The 16,323-nt window shown below is 33.6% G+C and overlaps 1 protein-coding gene across 2 annotated transcripts in view; it reads right to left on the reverse strand.

Annotated features, from left to right (window-relative positions):
- LOC149779479 (uncharacterized) overlaps positions 1-16,323 on the reverse strand; it is a 122,532-nt gene that overhangs the window by 11,451 nt on the left and 94,758 nt on the right. For both annotated transcript variants that reach the window (XM_089940169.1, XM_089940168.1), the window contains 7 exons: positions 14,803-14,910; positions 11,252-11,343; positions 10,756-10,821; positions 8,664-8,751; positions 4,729-4,788; positions 2,738-2,855; positions 212-287 (listed from right to left, as the gene is read on the reverse strand). In XM_089940169.1, coding sequence (XP_089796295.1) covers positions 212-287; positions 2,738-2,855; positions 4,729-4,788; positions 8,664-8,751; positions 10,756-10,821; positions 11,252-11,343; positions 14,803-14,910 — 608 coding nt within the window. The remainder of the gene's footprint in view (positions 1-211; positions 288-2,737; positions 2,856-4,728; positions 4,789-8,663; positions 8,752-10,755; positions 10,822-11,251; positions 11,344-14,802; positions 14,911-16,323) is intronic.

A 16,323-nucleotide genomic window follows, 5' to 3' on the forward strand; every position in this document is an offset into this window, starting at 1 on the left:
AACACAGACTTTTTATTCCTGATGATCGGGTACAAGTATGCATGCAACTTGGTTTATGCATCTGTATGTATGTGTGTGTATGTGTATGTTTGTATGTGTGTATGTATGTATGTATCTATGTGTGTGTATGTATGTATGAGTATGTGTATGTGTGTGTATATATGTGTATGTGTGTTTGTATGTATTTGTGTGTAAGTATGTGTATACCTACCTGCTGGGTGGATCTGGCAAGGGAACAATGTCCGTTGGCATATCATCTTTATCCTGTTCAGACATTATTTGATTCTCTGAAATAAACAAATTATAAACAATATTACTTGTAGTCATGGACAAAATTATCATTCATTTTTCTTAGTATTGCTTAACAGACCTGCCAATGATAATAATAACTAACAATTAAAACCACTTTAATAAACAGTTTATTCTTGATTTGAATTACAATTTCTTTTGTCACATTAAGTCTAGGACCACATGACTATGCAGAGTTATTACATGTTCAATAAATTTCACATTATGCCAAAGATCCATGGCTATGCAGAGTTATTACATGAGCACTAAATAACACATTTGCCAAAGACCCATGGCAATGCAGAGTTATTACATGAACACTAAATAACACATTATGCCAAAGACCACATGGCTATGCAGTGTTATTACTTGTTAACTAAATATGTTTAATGCCTTGGTGGAAACCCAATTTACTGTCCAGGTAATTCTAGTCAAAGCTGGAATGAGGGCGAGATTCCAACAAATCAAATTAGCAAAGCTATTAGGCTCTCAATATAAAAATATAACTGTCAAAGACATTGTCATGCTGTTAATGAACATCAGTACATATTCTAATGACAAGCAATTCATTCATTATTCCCACCAATAAAGATAGCAATATAAAGGTGGATTGAATGATAAAAATTGATTCTCACGAAAATTTTATTTGATGATAAAACATCAAATATCTTCCAAACTAGTGTTGTAACCACATCAACTACACTGTAGTGCTTTGTAACCATGATGAACCTAGTGAAGGGTGGCTGAGTGGTCTAAAGCGCTCTCTGTTACAGATCACTGCCATCTCACCTCTGTCTGCGTGGGTTCGAGTCTTGGATTCGGCCAATGTGGGTATGTGGGAATGCTTGCCAGTAGCTTCTCGTGGGTTGGTGGTTCTTTCCTGGGTTTTCCTGGGTTCTTCCTCCACCATTAATACTGGCCGCCATGAATAGCCTATTGTGTGCTGAAAAATGGTGTTAAACCCCACAACAACAACAACAACAACCTAGTGAAGGGAACATGTTAAAATTAATGCTGAAACCACTAACTGTATCAATGGATCTATTTGGGAATTTACTGTTCATGTTATTCTAAGAGGCCACAGATGGGATCAAATTGAAGATACTGTCAGAAGGGGAATGAATATTATATTTTGCTCACATCTTGTAGCAACAACAAAAAAACACTTCTTGAGTAATGGTGTGTCATCTTCACTTTAGCACGTCCTAATATATAATTTTTATTGGATAAAAATAATCAAATGGCTTCCAAATTCATTTTAACATCTGTATGGTACTTTGTAACAATGATCAACCAAACAAAGAGCATAAATTAATGATATTTACTTAAAGATTCTGTGCTGTAATGGCCATTGTCCATCTGTTCACAAAGAGCAGTAGCCATTGTAATAACAAAAGATCATGTGTGTCAATTGGTATTGATTTTTGTTCATTCTAATAAAGATAATAATAAACAGGTCAATTAAAGAATAAGGGTAGATTATCAATTAGCATAACTGATAAAACAAGTACCCTTTAAAACTGATACGATCAAGGTTTATCTACATCATTCCAAATGGTGATTATTTCTTCTATTTCTTAATCTCTGTGTTTCATAAGGTGATAAATATAATTTTATTACATATGCTGATTTCTGATTAAATAAATATGAAACCTAATTTAATCATTAAGTATGCTGGCTTGTGATAATTATAGAATTAAAATAAGAAATAAAAATGATACATTCTTAAAATAAACAATGCTCACATTCATCAATGCAAAAATAAATCACTTTTTAAAGCTTACATACCTGATTGCCATTTGTTATTTATTACAGAAAAATCCTCAATTTTAAGATACCAAATATAAGATCAAGGAATTTCCGAGTATGGGTACAACTCTAATGTATGCAGTGAGCTGTCTTGTTTCTATATTAGTTAATAGATTATTATTTCTATAGCTGGTTTACGCTGTATACTGATAAAATGTGGAAGTTGTGCTGCAAACAATTTCCTGATTAAGCAAACATAACTCCAAATCTGTAACAGCATTTGGACCAGTTAAAATTCCACTGAGGTCCAAAGTTCATAACACCTGAAAGGAACTTCTTTCATGCACCCTTCTTTTGTGATTTGACATAATTTGTATTTGACAAAATTGGGCATAATTTTTAAAATGTATTTCTGAATTTTATTTTTTGAGAGTTACTATTTTGTAATTTCATTATATAAGGGATTCACGAAGTCATAACAGTTGAAAGTTGAAATGCACTGAATGTTTGAACTGTCTTAGCTTCACTATAGTCATTCATGTAGAGTGTATAAAAATGTGCAAGCTTCATGCCGCCTATAAATTAAAAACTTAAACTCTTAATTCTATTGTAACATGTACTCAAGCTATATTACAATGATATGCTAAATTGGTACTAGCTCAAACAATTATGTCTGGCAAGTGTAAGTGAATGAATGTACCTTCCACTGAGAACATGGCGGTTCCCCGCCCGCTGGGTGCAGACACAGTATATGAGAGGAAGTCTGGACCTGCTGCTCCAGCTCCTGGGTTACCAGCTTTGAACTTGGTGATCTCAGGCTGATGAGAGAGAACAAACAGTTCATGTAAGACTGTGTACCACTTGAAATATTCATGTAATGTCAACGTACCTGTACTTTTATAGAGCAAAAATTCCTCCATGGAACATAAACTACAGGATAAGCAAGCTGACATGTCAGAAATAAAAGCAACAATGCTGCTCAAGTTCTAGTTATGGAAGGTCTTGTTTTCTTTGACACTAAAACTGCACCAGAATTTTTTTATTACTTAGCTAACTACAAACTGAATGGCAATCTACCAAGCTTGTCATTAGTGATGTAATGATTATTTTAAAATATTCAGAAAAACCAAACAGCCAAGTATTCGAGTATGATTTAATACTTAAAAATAATATAAGTTTTGTTTACACTTATTATAACATTTTCAGTAAGTTATAACCCAACATGTTTCTTGGCTAAGAAACAATTACTTTACTGGTTATCAATTACCATCATCAGACAACTGGATTTTTTAAAAAATATCTTTATGACAATCATATTTCTGTGAATTCAGGCCACAAAACAAAGTTTCCAAATATGTGAAAAGTTTCCAAGTATGTCAAAACTACCTTTCCCAAGTAAAACATATACTATATCTCCTAACAGATTAAAATCAATGCTTGATTGCTTTTGATGAACAGGCCATCAAATTTCTATTGATTCCTATCTCTAGATACAACATGTGGCCATTACAATGGACAATGGACAGAATGTTGCACCATATAGCCACTATTGTGTTGATATGTCATAAAACACTGCTACATACAAGAGACATATCTCTCAGCTGATTGACATGCCGCTTGCATGTATCCTAGTCCTTTTCTTGTATTGATGGAAAAGTAGACACACACACACACACATATTAGATCCATAATCATGTAAAGTTTTGTAAATTCATTACTTTCTTTTCTATTTATTGTCTGTCTCTGTTTTGTAATTTTGTCTTTGATAAAGATGCAATGCAATGAAAGTCAAAAGCACTTTGACTAGTTAAAAGATAATTTTTGCACTGTTCATTGTCAGTTTTAAAAAATTATGTTAGTTTGCAACTGAAACGACTGTCATTTGCCATAGGATTTGTATTCTCTCTCTTTCACACATATATATATATATATATATATATATATATATATATATATATATATATATATATATATATATATATATATATATAATGTTGTTGTTGAAACTCTGATGTATATATAATCCAAAATAATTTGAGTCCATCAAGGGACATAACCAAGCAGATCTAGATCAACAAAATGTGCATCCTAACTTGTATCAAGTGAGTTAAAACTTACTAAAACATCTGGATGTAATGTAACACAAAAACAACATTTAATGCAAAGTTAAGTCAACAAGCATGATAAAATGTATTACTCTAATAATAAAAAAAGATTCAGCAAAATGAAATTATAATTTTCAACTGAATTTCAAGTACAAAATATCTGCAACATTATTATAAGCATTTAAAGTTGTCAGTACAAAAAAGATAAAAGGGAAAAAAATTATAATTTTGATGGATTGATTCAGAAGCTCATTAAACACTTACTTTTTTTTTAGATACAATCATATACCACTTATATATATAAGATGACTCCAACTGTAAACTGCAAAGAACCAGATCTGTCAGTGTATAATGTGCCTGCAGATCTTGGTCTATGCAGTTTGTTATGTTGTTATGAGTAATCATCAGAAAGTGTATTACAAACCATGACCTGCTTGCAAATTATGTGAGGCACAAATTAGAGTCTATGTTGTTTGTAATTGGACTTACAAGTGAGTACAGTATATATATGGTAATCACATTTCCTTAATTTTGTTTTCTTTATAAGAAAAAAGCAATAAATGAGCTTTATGATTCTCAGACTTACAAGAGGTCTTTTCATAGGGCCTGACTTAGAAGATGGAATAATGCCCACTGGAGTGTCCACCTGAAAAATATGGAAAAAAAATACTTCATATTACGCTCAGCCATATTGACATCATCCTAAGTGGCCATAACTTAGGAACTTCCAAAACAATTTGAACTATTTTTCTTGCTTGGTGGATTTGCAGATTGTTTTGACTCAAAATCTAATTTTAATATCCTTCAAATAAAACTAAATCAATTAATTTTTAATATGAAAATTTGAATGTAGTAAAATTTGATACTAGCCATTCAGAGTTACTTAGAGAAGAAATCTATTAAAATATTGTACAAAATATACATGTTATTTATCATCATAACTTTATTATTATCATTCAGGATGCTGGAGAAATGTTTTCTAGATTCATTTTATATACTATTTAAAGACATTTGTCTACTCTTAGAATGATCTAACATCAAGATTGAAAGAACATTGTCATGCTCAACAAATAATTCTGACATTTGATTGGCTAATGTCAAATTCACTGACCAATCAAAAGTTAGAATATTATTCCATATGAGTCTTTACCATCTTGAGCACTGATTACAATAAGAAAAATGAAGGAACAATACGAATGTATTGCAAGAAGCAGACATGCATATACATGAACTGTGTCTCTAAAAAGAACTGAAAAGTCTGTTGCATTTCTTAAGTACAGTGTATGTCTATGTTGGCTTAAGTACAGTGTATGTCTATGTTGGCTTAAGTACAGTGTATGTCTATGTTGGCTTAAGAAAGCTCTGAGTGATCACTAAGATCTCACATAAAAAATGCATGAAAATCAATTTCTGAAGTAACAAAATGTTTCTTTGAGAATATCTGCATGATCGTAATATGGTTAGGATTTTATCCAGTACCTCTCAAGCAAAACAATGGCATATGCAGGCAAAATCTTTCATCATGTCATGCTTACACTGAAATGGATGCTAAGAAATAATGAATGCAAGAAAAAATAATATTAATGATCTTAATTCCGGAGAAAAAAAACTTGCAATAAGGTTGAGTACTGAAATGACATGCTAATACTATTTACCATCAGATCAGAGAATTAAGATGGTGCTAAATAGCTAATCATACAACAAAAATGAACAACTTAGATGCAAAATAGCTATTTATATTGTGGAGAAAAATTCTGAAAATAAAAGGAATATACTTCCTTGGCAATGAGAAAACTCCTTAAATTTCCTCCCACTTGTGAAAGAGCAAATCAAAGATGGAAACTGGTCTCTGAACAAACATACTGACAAGGCAGATGCAGACACAGCAACTTACAACTTGACCACACGTTATTCTATCCAAAGGGAGACCACTCTTAATAACAAGATCACACTTGAGCACTTTTAATTCTAAGATAAGCCAATAGATTTTAACATCTTTACTTCATTTAAAAAGGACTGAATTTGTTATGGATGAAGTCATAAGGTTTCATGTATCAGGTAATACATCTGAAGAAGAAACCATATATTGTAAACAGTGACAAGGGTAGTAGTGTAAAGAAATTTGGAATTACCAGTATATTTTGCAAGGGGAAAATATTTATAAAGAAAGATCAAAATATTTACACTAAGTTAACTTGTGGAAGAGGTAATGGATGAAAATTTAAATATATTGAGATTTGTTTTCTGTTTTAAATGCAAGTCTCTAATATTCATTTCAAGTACGTCTTACAGGATTGAATTTGTGTCCACCTAAGCAGAAAATCTCATCAAAACCAATCCAACTGTCTGATATGTATTTACATACAGAAGCTTTCATTTTACCTAAATGAATTCTAAATTTTGGTAAATATACACCATGTATCTGAAAAGCTAATTATCATTACAGGATTTGAAAACTAGTTGAATTTCCTTAATACTTAATTAAGGTGAATAGCTTGGGGAATATGGACCTGTCAGTATTCTTATTTATCAACTACATTTAGCTTCTGAAAACAATGCTTGTTAGAAGAGCAGTTTTTTTAATAATAATATTATCTTGACTTGGATACAGGTGTAAGGTTTCATATATCTCATGTTATCTTGACTTTGATTCTGGTGTAAAGTTTCATGTATCACATATTATTTTGACTGTGATACTGGTATTTCATATATCTCATGTTATATTGGCTTTAATATTGATGTAAGATTTCATATATCTCATATTATCTTGACTTTGATATTAATGTAAGGGTTTGTATATCTAATGTTATCTTGACTTTAATGATGTTGTAAGGTTTCCGATATATCACGTTATCTTGAATTTAATATTTGTGTAAGGTTTCATATATCTCATGTTATCTTGACTTTGATAATTGTGTAAGGTTTCATATTTCTCATGTTATCTAGACTTGACACAGGTGTAATGTTTCATGATATATCTCATTATCAATGTCATACTGAGGACCTATAATGTTTCAAACTGATAAAAATGAATCACAACTTGAAGTGGCATCACTTTCTAAAAATGCAGTCACCCTAAATTCTACTGATCGAAATCAAGGCATATAGAAGTTATTAGTGTACATATGATATATACATAAAGCATAAAGTGCTATTCCAGAAGGCTGCATAATAATATAAAACATATCTGCCAAGTTACACTGTATAACATGAGTCTAAACAGCCAAACATGCAGACAATACCATGATTTGAAAAAGATAAATTCCCCACTATCCAACCATGACAAAATGGACATGGGGAGTTTGTGTGGATTATGAAACACTTGAAATATGGTCTCCTTCAAAAGATTCTCCTGGCTTGAAAAAGCACTTGAGCAAGGCATCAGCAAGTAATAAACCAGTTTTATTGTATGTTATATTCAGTAGAATGCACAATAAGTGCTGCTGAATGCATAACCAGTCAGGACACAAATGTATAATACAATTCAGAACAAAGTTTAAAACTGCTGATCTGGAAGAAGAGGAACATCACAGAATTTTTTTGAATATGATATCTGGTACTAGAATTGGTTCATTTCTCCTTTAAAATTAAATAAAATAAAATGAATAAAATAAAATAAAAATCACAACCATACTGTCATTATTATTAAAGTAAATAGTTACAAAATAAATTGTAAGGGACATTTTCATTTATAGGTTATTTCTTTTGACATTGTTCATCATTATGTAGCTCTCATTTCATTATAACATAGTAGTCCCACAATGGTGTTATGGACTAAGCTGTGGTATAGTGAGAACATTTGTGTACCAAACTGCAGTACAGCAGAAATGATTGATCTTTAAAAGGAAATAAAGACATAATACTAAGCTGAATTATTAATAATAATCATCTCCCCCACATTAAAATTGCTGCTAAAGTATGAGGATACTAGTACCAAATAATATATTAAATCAATATTTTTAAAATGTATTACAGAATGAAACTTACCAAGAACACATACAATGCCCCCACTTGAAACCACAGATACCCTACTGTGTTGACTGCTGGGATATAGTACCCAAGATTAAAGTAAGGCCATTAATCTCCAACAGAAAATACTGTAGAAGGATAGCTTCCATGGGAGAAGGCAATACTCTATTTACTAATCATGAGCCATTATATAATGACTGTTTATGTCAATAGTGCCACTGTAAAGGTGTCATAAATACTCACTCATAAGCCGAGTCAATTGCAAACTGCAAAGACCCAGATTTGATGTTACATAATGTGCTGGCAGATCTCAGTCTCTGCAGTTTGTTAGGAGTAATCAGTAGAACAATCAACAATGATGCTGATGATGATTAGCCAGACCATTATGCAGTGGCAGATCAAGGTGCTTGCTGTCTGCAGTTGGACTCAACTCATATATGAGTATAATTGTCTGTAGCCAAATACAGCATTCCATAGTAAAGTGAAAATGCATTCTGTCCTAAAAACAAATCTATGTTGTCAGACAATTAAAATGTTTGATAATGGGCTTACTGAATAGCTGACTGCAGCATGATGCAAGGCCGCCGACTGTCGCTGGAGTGTCTGACGCAGGTAACTCTCGTCCTTCAGGGCATGAAGACTGTAGGAGAAACAAGAGGTAAAGCAATGCTTTAATACTTGCAAGGTCATGTGCAGCTTTTGATGAAAAAATTAAGTAACTGAAAACAAAGAACAGGGAAAATATATCTGCTTTTAGAAGATTGGATACAAATCAAAGTACAGATAAACAAGATATAAAAGTATCTGCATTTAGTCATTCACATCAATCTTATGTTGAAAAGTCATGCTTAATATTTTGAAACATTTTTTAGTCCAAATTTAAGTTCATGTGAAAAAGTTGACAATTTAACATTTTGTAACTTTTATTACAATTAGAACTGCACATACTAATTGTGCTTCATTTTTGGTTTCCTCAACCAGCAGATGTATATAAAGTATCATGATTAATTATGCAGACCCATATTTCACCAAAATGGTGTGACTTTGGACTTAAACTTATTCTAGAATCCAGGATGCCAATCTAATTGGATACAACTTAAGTCCATGAAATTTCTTAAGTATGGACTAAGCTTAATGACACATTAGTTACAATGCGGCCAAGAAAGAATTCAACTGAGAGGACTTTCCATGTTTCAACTTTTCTATTCTGACATCTGACATAAAGCCCATATAAACTTTTCAAAGTGCATACTATTCTTATGATTGCCCCTGATAAAATTAATATATAAACAAGACTACTGTGAATGGAATATACAATGTCTGCTTTTGAATAATAATACTGTATGTAGGCACTGTAGGATTAGGTTGATAAATCAGCCCCACACCCATGATGATACTGACTGGCAGGTTATGGGCTGATATTGCCTATTCATTAAAACCTGCAAAAATCTGCACCTAGTTTTGTCTGCACACATCGGTGTAAATTTTACACACTTACTGGTATTTCTCACAGATGTTGAGCTGCCATCAGCTGAAGGTTTCTTTTGTCAATATATGCATGATATTTCCAGATCAATTCCTATGATTGGTGAGTTGTATACCTAAGTGAAATAGCACATCACTCTGTCCTGTGGCCATTTTGAATTTTGAGCCAGATTTGGCTACTACCAAATACCAGTATGTGTCTAAGCTGTATGCAGGTGTGTTCCAGAAAGATTTGCATGCAGCAAAATTGCTCATTCTAATAAACATGTGACATCAGATCTGCACATCATTCATCAGCATCAATACAGATGGGGGGGGCTGATTTATCAGACTACTGTAGGATATGCTTTACTGACTAAAAGGTCTCAATGACCTTGATTTTTGGACAAGGTAATTCCGTCTTGAATTAAACTTAATGACTGTGAACTTTTACCTATGGAACCCAGAATTTATAGGTTTCTTTATTACCTTAAGTGCAGGCCATCCACAAAAATTGGTTAAGGAACTTATTCTAGAAAAAAAGCTATTCTACAGAACTCATTTTCCTTGAGCCACAATAACTTCAATCTCTGACTTTTCTAACCCAAAATCAAAAAAACTTCTTTCATAATTTAAGAGCAAGCCCTCCACAAACTTGGGTCAGCATACATGGCTGATAACTGGAATTTCTGAGCAGAAACCCTTTTTCTTCTTTCAATTACAGTGACCTTGACCTTTGGACCACAAAACTGACAGGTTTCTTCTTATACCAAGTGCAAGCCATTTATAAAGTTTGATCCAGGTCTGTGATGTAGAAATAAATGTTATTTTGTTTCTTTTAGTCACAGTGACTTAAAGCTCTAACATCTGACCCTTAAAATGATATACTTTCTTCCTTATCCCAAGTACAAGCCATCACACAAAGTCAGGTAATCAAAGATGGTGGAGAACTTCAGTGAAAAAAAGTTTTTCTTCTTTGGTCTGTAAAACTGACCATTTGAATCCTGAAAATTTCTTTCTGAAAGTTCTTTACCCATGTGCATGCCAGCCACAATGTTGGTAACTGTAGATGGTGAACAAATGTATAAATAAAATTAGATGGATCAACAAATAATAACTATCATATTATGTTCCATGAAATGGTGGGCAAATGCAAACAATGTAAGCTTGTCACTTTTACCTCTGCTGAAGTATGGCAAACTTCTTTTCCCAAGTTTTATGAACCCTCTCAATTTCTCTCTTTAACCTGTGTGAAAACATAATGAATTTATTAAATTCTAAATGAATAACTCTGCATGTATTTTTATTAATAGTCTTTGTAAGCCATGAAGAAAGGATAGCTAAGATAGAAGAGTATCATGTATAAAGCTGTGGAATATTTGAAATTATTACAGTACGTGAAATAACACATCTGAGAAATTTTGAATTTAGTACTCTATGCAATACATTGGAAGAAAAAAAGAATCTGCATTCTTGACAATCAGTAAAAAATATAAGAAATCTCTAGATGTGCTGAATGTGGTATATTCAAGGGAAGATAATTTTTATTTCAAAATGCCATGTGACATTAATGATTGGGCAACTGCCAACACAGATGAGAGCCCTTCTGGTGCCCTTGAGGTTGCAGAAATCTAACCTTTGTATCAGAAACCTAACCTTTGTATCAGAAACCTAACCTTTGTATCTCCTCCTTCATCCGCTCCTCTGTCTTCCGGAACTTATCTGCATCCATATCCTCCTTGCTTTTGGCAATATTTTTAGCTTTTTCCTAAAATTAGAAAATTATTCCAACTTTGTTTGTTTGTAATATTTTCATTTGTATATGCAATCACTGTGAAAAAATTCTTAATATAATTCATTAGTAAAGTCAATTAAAAAAACTAGATTCATTAATGAGCAGGAGATCACATTACACTCTACACTGGATGCAGGATCATGGGTTCTGCACTTTTCTGTCTATGTCCCCTTGTCACACTTTTTTGTCTATGTGCCCTGGGAACACTTTTTTGTCTATGTCCCCTGGTCACACTTTTTTTTCTCATCCATGCGACAGAGAAATCTAGCTGTTTTGCTAACCTTACTTTTCTTATCTCAGTCTAGTCATCTCAGACCAATAATCTCAGTCAAGGTGTCCACGCGCTCAGAACTACTTTAAAAAAAAGAAACCCCGGTTGAATCAAAGATATACCTACACTATTTAATGATAAATAATGCACTTACCAACCAGAAGGAATCATTTATCCGTCAACACATTAATCCATACGCAAATTTCACTGTAGCACTTGCCATATTTCGTGGTCAGAAAAGTAAATGTTCAAAGAATCCATGAACTTGAAAGTTTAGCATATGGTTATCTGCTAGAGTCCGTTTTTGGAGGGTCTATTATACATGGGGGTAATTTTACAATCAATATTAAGGACAACGCAAGTATGTCACACACAGTTTCACCTCCTCCAAAGAAAAGAATTATTATATATAATAGTGACACAGAACTCTAATTACCCATGAACAATCTAAAGAAAGATGTTACTCTTTGTTACAGCTTGTACTAAGTATAACTACTGTAGAGCTGAGTAGCCAATATTGTTTTATTATTTACAATATCATTTTTCAAAATTGGAACTGATGAAAATAAAATAGTTTATTGTAATAAATATTAATTATTTATTGTCAATTTCATATAACATCCATATAAACCTCATTATTATGCGATGTTTTATGTTGTTATTTTTCTTTGCTCACACGTATAAACTGTGTACTTCGGACACAATGGTCACACCACAGCCCTCATTAACATATTTATATTCATGTGCCACATGTAAACATTGGATGTGAACACTAGTGAAGAATTTATTTTACTTTAAAGGAAAATATTGGGTGAGAAAAATAATCTACACTGGGGTTTGGACTGAGACAAGGAAATCCCAGTCGTGAATTTATATTATATGTCTCCCCACAAGGATTGCCCAAGTGGGGAGACAAATAATATAACCCTTGACTGAGATTTCCTTGTCTCGGTCCAAACCCCAACATAGATTCTATATGTCTAAGTCCCCTTGGCACAAATTTTTGTCTGTCTCCTCTGGGCACACTTTTGTCATGAAAAAAATAAGTACCTGCAACTTTTCCTTAGTAGAATGCTAATTCACATTAATATAGGTACAGTACTAGCATTGACAAAAGCCATTAAGGCAATAAAAAAGGAAGATGGCAATGAATATATATTTTAAATGAATGTGTCTGGCAATGAAAGCCTTCAAGGTTTTGTTGTAGTCAGCTGACTAAAAATGTGAGGTCTGACACTGCTAGTGTAACATCTTTTTGAGGTTACATTTATTTTGAGGTTGATTCAATGACAAAATTAAATAATTACAAAAGGAACTAAATTGATGTAAATACACAAAATTCTCATTTAATGGATCATTATTTTTTGGCAGAGGGGTGATCTTTCAAGGCAGGTTCTACTGTACTATGGCAAGTTACTGGTGTGATCTGGTGAGGCCAGTATGTTTGATCTAGAGTACTGGTGTACGAATATACGAGATGGTGTAGTGTACTACACACTCTAGCTAGTATGATAAATGAGCTAGGGTAGTTTATGATATACTGTGACATGTTGCTGATATATATATATCCTACATACCCTTGCCAGCTGTTTGCGTAAGAGTGAGCTAGTTTACTGTACTAGACTTTCCCTGGCCAACTGTATGTGTATGCATGTGTAAGGTGGTGTATTGTACTATGTACCCTTACTAACCTCAAGTGTAAGTATACATAAGGTGGTGTAGTGTACAATGTACCTTAACTAACCTCAAGTGTAAGTATGTGTAAGCTGGTGTAGTGTACTATGTACTCTAACCATCTGCAAGTGTACACATGTGTAAGCTGGTGTACTATATGCTATGTACACTTACTAACTGCAAGTGTAAGTATGTGTAAGCTGGTGCAGTGTCCTATGTACCCTTACAAAATGCAAGTGTAAGTATGTGTAAGCTGGTGTGTGTCCTATGTACCCTTACTAACTGCAAGTGTACGTATGTGTAAGCTGGTGTAGTATCCTATGTACCCTTACTAACTGCAAGTGTAAGTACATGTAAGGTGGTGTAGTGTACTATGTATCCTTACTAGCTGCAAGTGTAAGTATGAGTAAGCTGGTGTAGTGTGCTAATTACCCTTACTAACCACAAGTGTAAGTATGTGTAAGCTGGTGAAGTGTACTATGTACCCTTACTGCCTGCAAGTATATTCATGTGTACTATGTAACCTTACTAGCTGCAAGTATACACATGTGTAAGCTGGTGTAGTGTACTATGTACTCTATCTGCAAGTGTAAGTATGTGTAAGCTGGTGTATTGTACTATGTGATCTGATTATCTGCAAGTGTAAGCATGTGTAAGCTGGTGTAGTGTACTATGTACTCTTACTAGCTCCAAGTATATGTATGTGTAAGCTGGTGTATTGTACTATGTGATCTGATTATCTGCAAGTGTAAGTATGTGTAAGCTGGTGTAGTGTACTATGTACTCTGACTATCTGCAAGTGTATGTATATGTATGCTGGTGTAGTGTACTATGTACCCTTACTATCTGCAAGTGTACGTATATGTATGCTGGTGTAGTGTACTATGTACCCTTACTAGCTGCAAGTGTAAATATTCATAAGCTGGTGTAGTGTACTATGTACCCTTACTAGCTGTAAGTGTACATATATGTATGCTGGTGTAGTGTACTATGTACCCTTACTATCTGCAAGTGCACGTATATGTATGCTGGTGTAGTGTACTATGTACCCTTACTAGCTGCAAGTGTAAATATTCATAAGCTGGTGTAGTGTACTATGTAACCTTACTAGCTCTGTGTGTGTGTGTGTGATTTGGATTTTTAACGTAAATTTTAACAATTTTTCAGTCATATTGCTACAATGTCCATAATGTGACAGTTTATAGTGATGTCTAGCACTGGGGTATCATGCCACAGACATGTAGCATAATGTCCCATCCAGTCACATTATTCTGATGCCTGGCCTACCAGTCTTAACACTAACCTCTTAATGCTGAACACCTAGCAAGGCAGCTGCTAATACCATGATTTTAAGTCTTTGGTATGACTCAGCAGTGGTTCGAACCTACAACCTTCTGCATCCAAGTTGGATGCTTTAACCACTAAGTCACTGGAGCAGTCCAGCTGCAAGTGTAAGTCTGTGTAAGCTAGTGCAGTATCCTACATACCTTGGCCAGCTGCTCCTCTAGCTGCTTCTTCTGGTCCATCAGCAACCTGTACTTGTCCCTCTCCGTCTCCTTAAAGGTTTGGGCCTCACGCTGGGCTGCAATTAGACTCTGCAAAAACAACAACAGACAGATATTAATTTACTTGTTTTCCATACTTGTTGGAATACAAACACAAAGCACTATTTTAGGAGGGGAAATGTTTTAAACCTGGTTGCAATGAGAGATAAACCATTTCTAAGAAGGATGCCTCGAATGTAATTTAGGTAGAACATAACCATAGGAACATTCCTATGAGAATAGATTACTACTGGCCAGTCTGAAAGAAGTTTAAAAACAGCAACAGCAATTGGACAGGTTCATGATGGACTACATATGACAGGGCCATGCCATCTACTCATTGGCATAAAGACTGGTAACCGACAGATAGAAATTCATGACTTTCCATGTCACATCTAATGCAGATTTCATCATAGATGTGATATCTAGGTATCTTGGGGAGTCAAGGCCAAATGCCCAGCCTATTGCATTTCCCATACACATAAAAAGTAGTACGGCTGAGTATATTTAATTCAAAATCCAATTTCAAGGGAAGTTAAATATATGCAACTTTTAGGTATGTACTCAAAGTCTAATTTATCTGAAAAGTGTTTTGTTGTTTACTTCTTTTTATCTAAAAATTGTACATGTATATGTAAGTATTTATTTCTATCATATAATTTGCATTGCTAAACTTAAATCACAACTTCAGCAAAATTTATATCAATCACTTAATATACTGTTATATATATCTTTCTATCTATATACACCTTTCCCTTGATAACTCGTGAACATCGGGATTCACAAACATAGACCACACTATAAGCAAGGGTGCGAGTTACAAACAGACCTCTAAAAATTGAAAAAATCCTCTTAGACATCAAGAAAACTGGGGGAGGGGTGTGTAGGGAACTGGGCTGTTTAATGACTAAATCCTCATTTGCCAATCACGTAAATAATAATTGTTAATAACATGCTTTTTCTAATGAAGTTGTCTGTTTCTTCTGTATAAATAACATTTATTTTCAAAATGTCCAACAGATGAAAGATCGCTCCAACTGGTTTTAACAACCATCATGTGTATGCAAAAACATCTGTGTACTACATCACTGCTTTTTGTTTTTGTTGATTAGTCTGGTTCCTGGAGTGGTATATGATAGCATAATGCCAAGTCAGAAGTCAAAGTAACATGGAACTAGACTAACTGTCAATACACCACCAAACATGATTACTTTTTAAAAAAAAACTAGCTACATTTATTTCATGAAACAATCATTTACGTCATAACTAAATATTTGATTTGCTCAATTAGTACAATATTGATGTTGTGATTTCATTGGAAGTAATAGTAAAACTTCGTATCATCCCTGAGGATATCCCTAAGTGCCAGTTCAGAAATTCTCTGAAACTCACTTGCCCCAAATGGTCCATATCCATGAAACCAAGCTGTTTGTTTTATGAAGTATTCATTTATGCTCAGTTGCC

Source organism: Sinohyriopsis cumingii, chromosome 17 (genome assembly GCF_028554795.1).
Source record: "Sinohyriopsis cumingii isolate HCF-2022 chromosome 17, ASM2855479v2, whole genome shotgun sequence".
Taxonomy (NCBI): Eukaryota; Metazoa; Mollusca; class Bivalvia; order Unionida; family Unionidae; genus Sinohyriopsis; species Sinohyriopsis cumingii.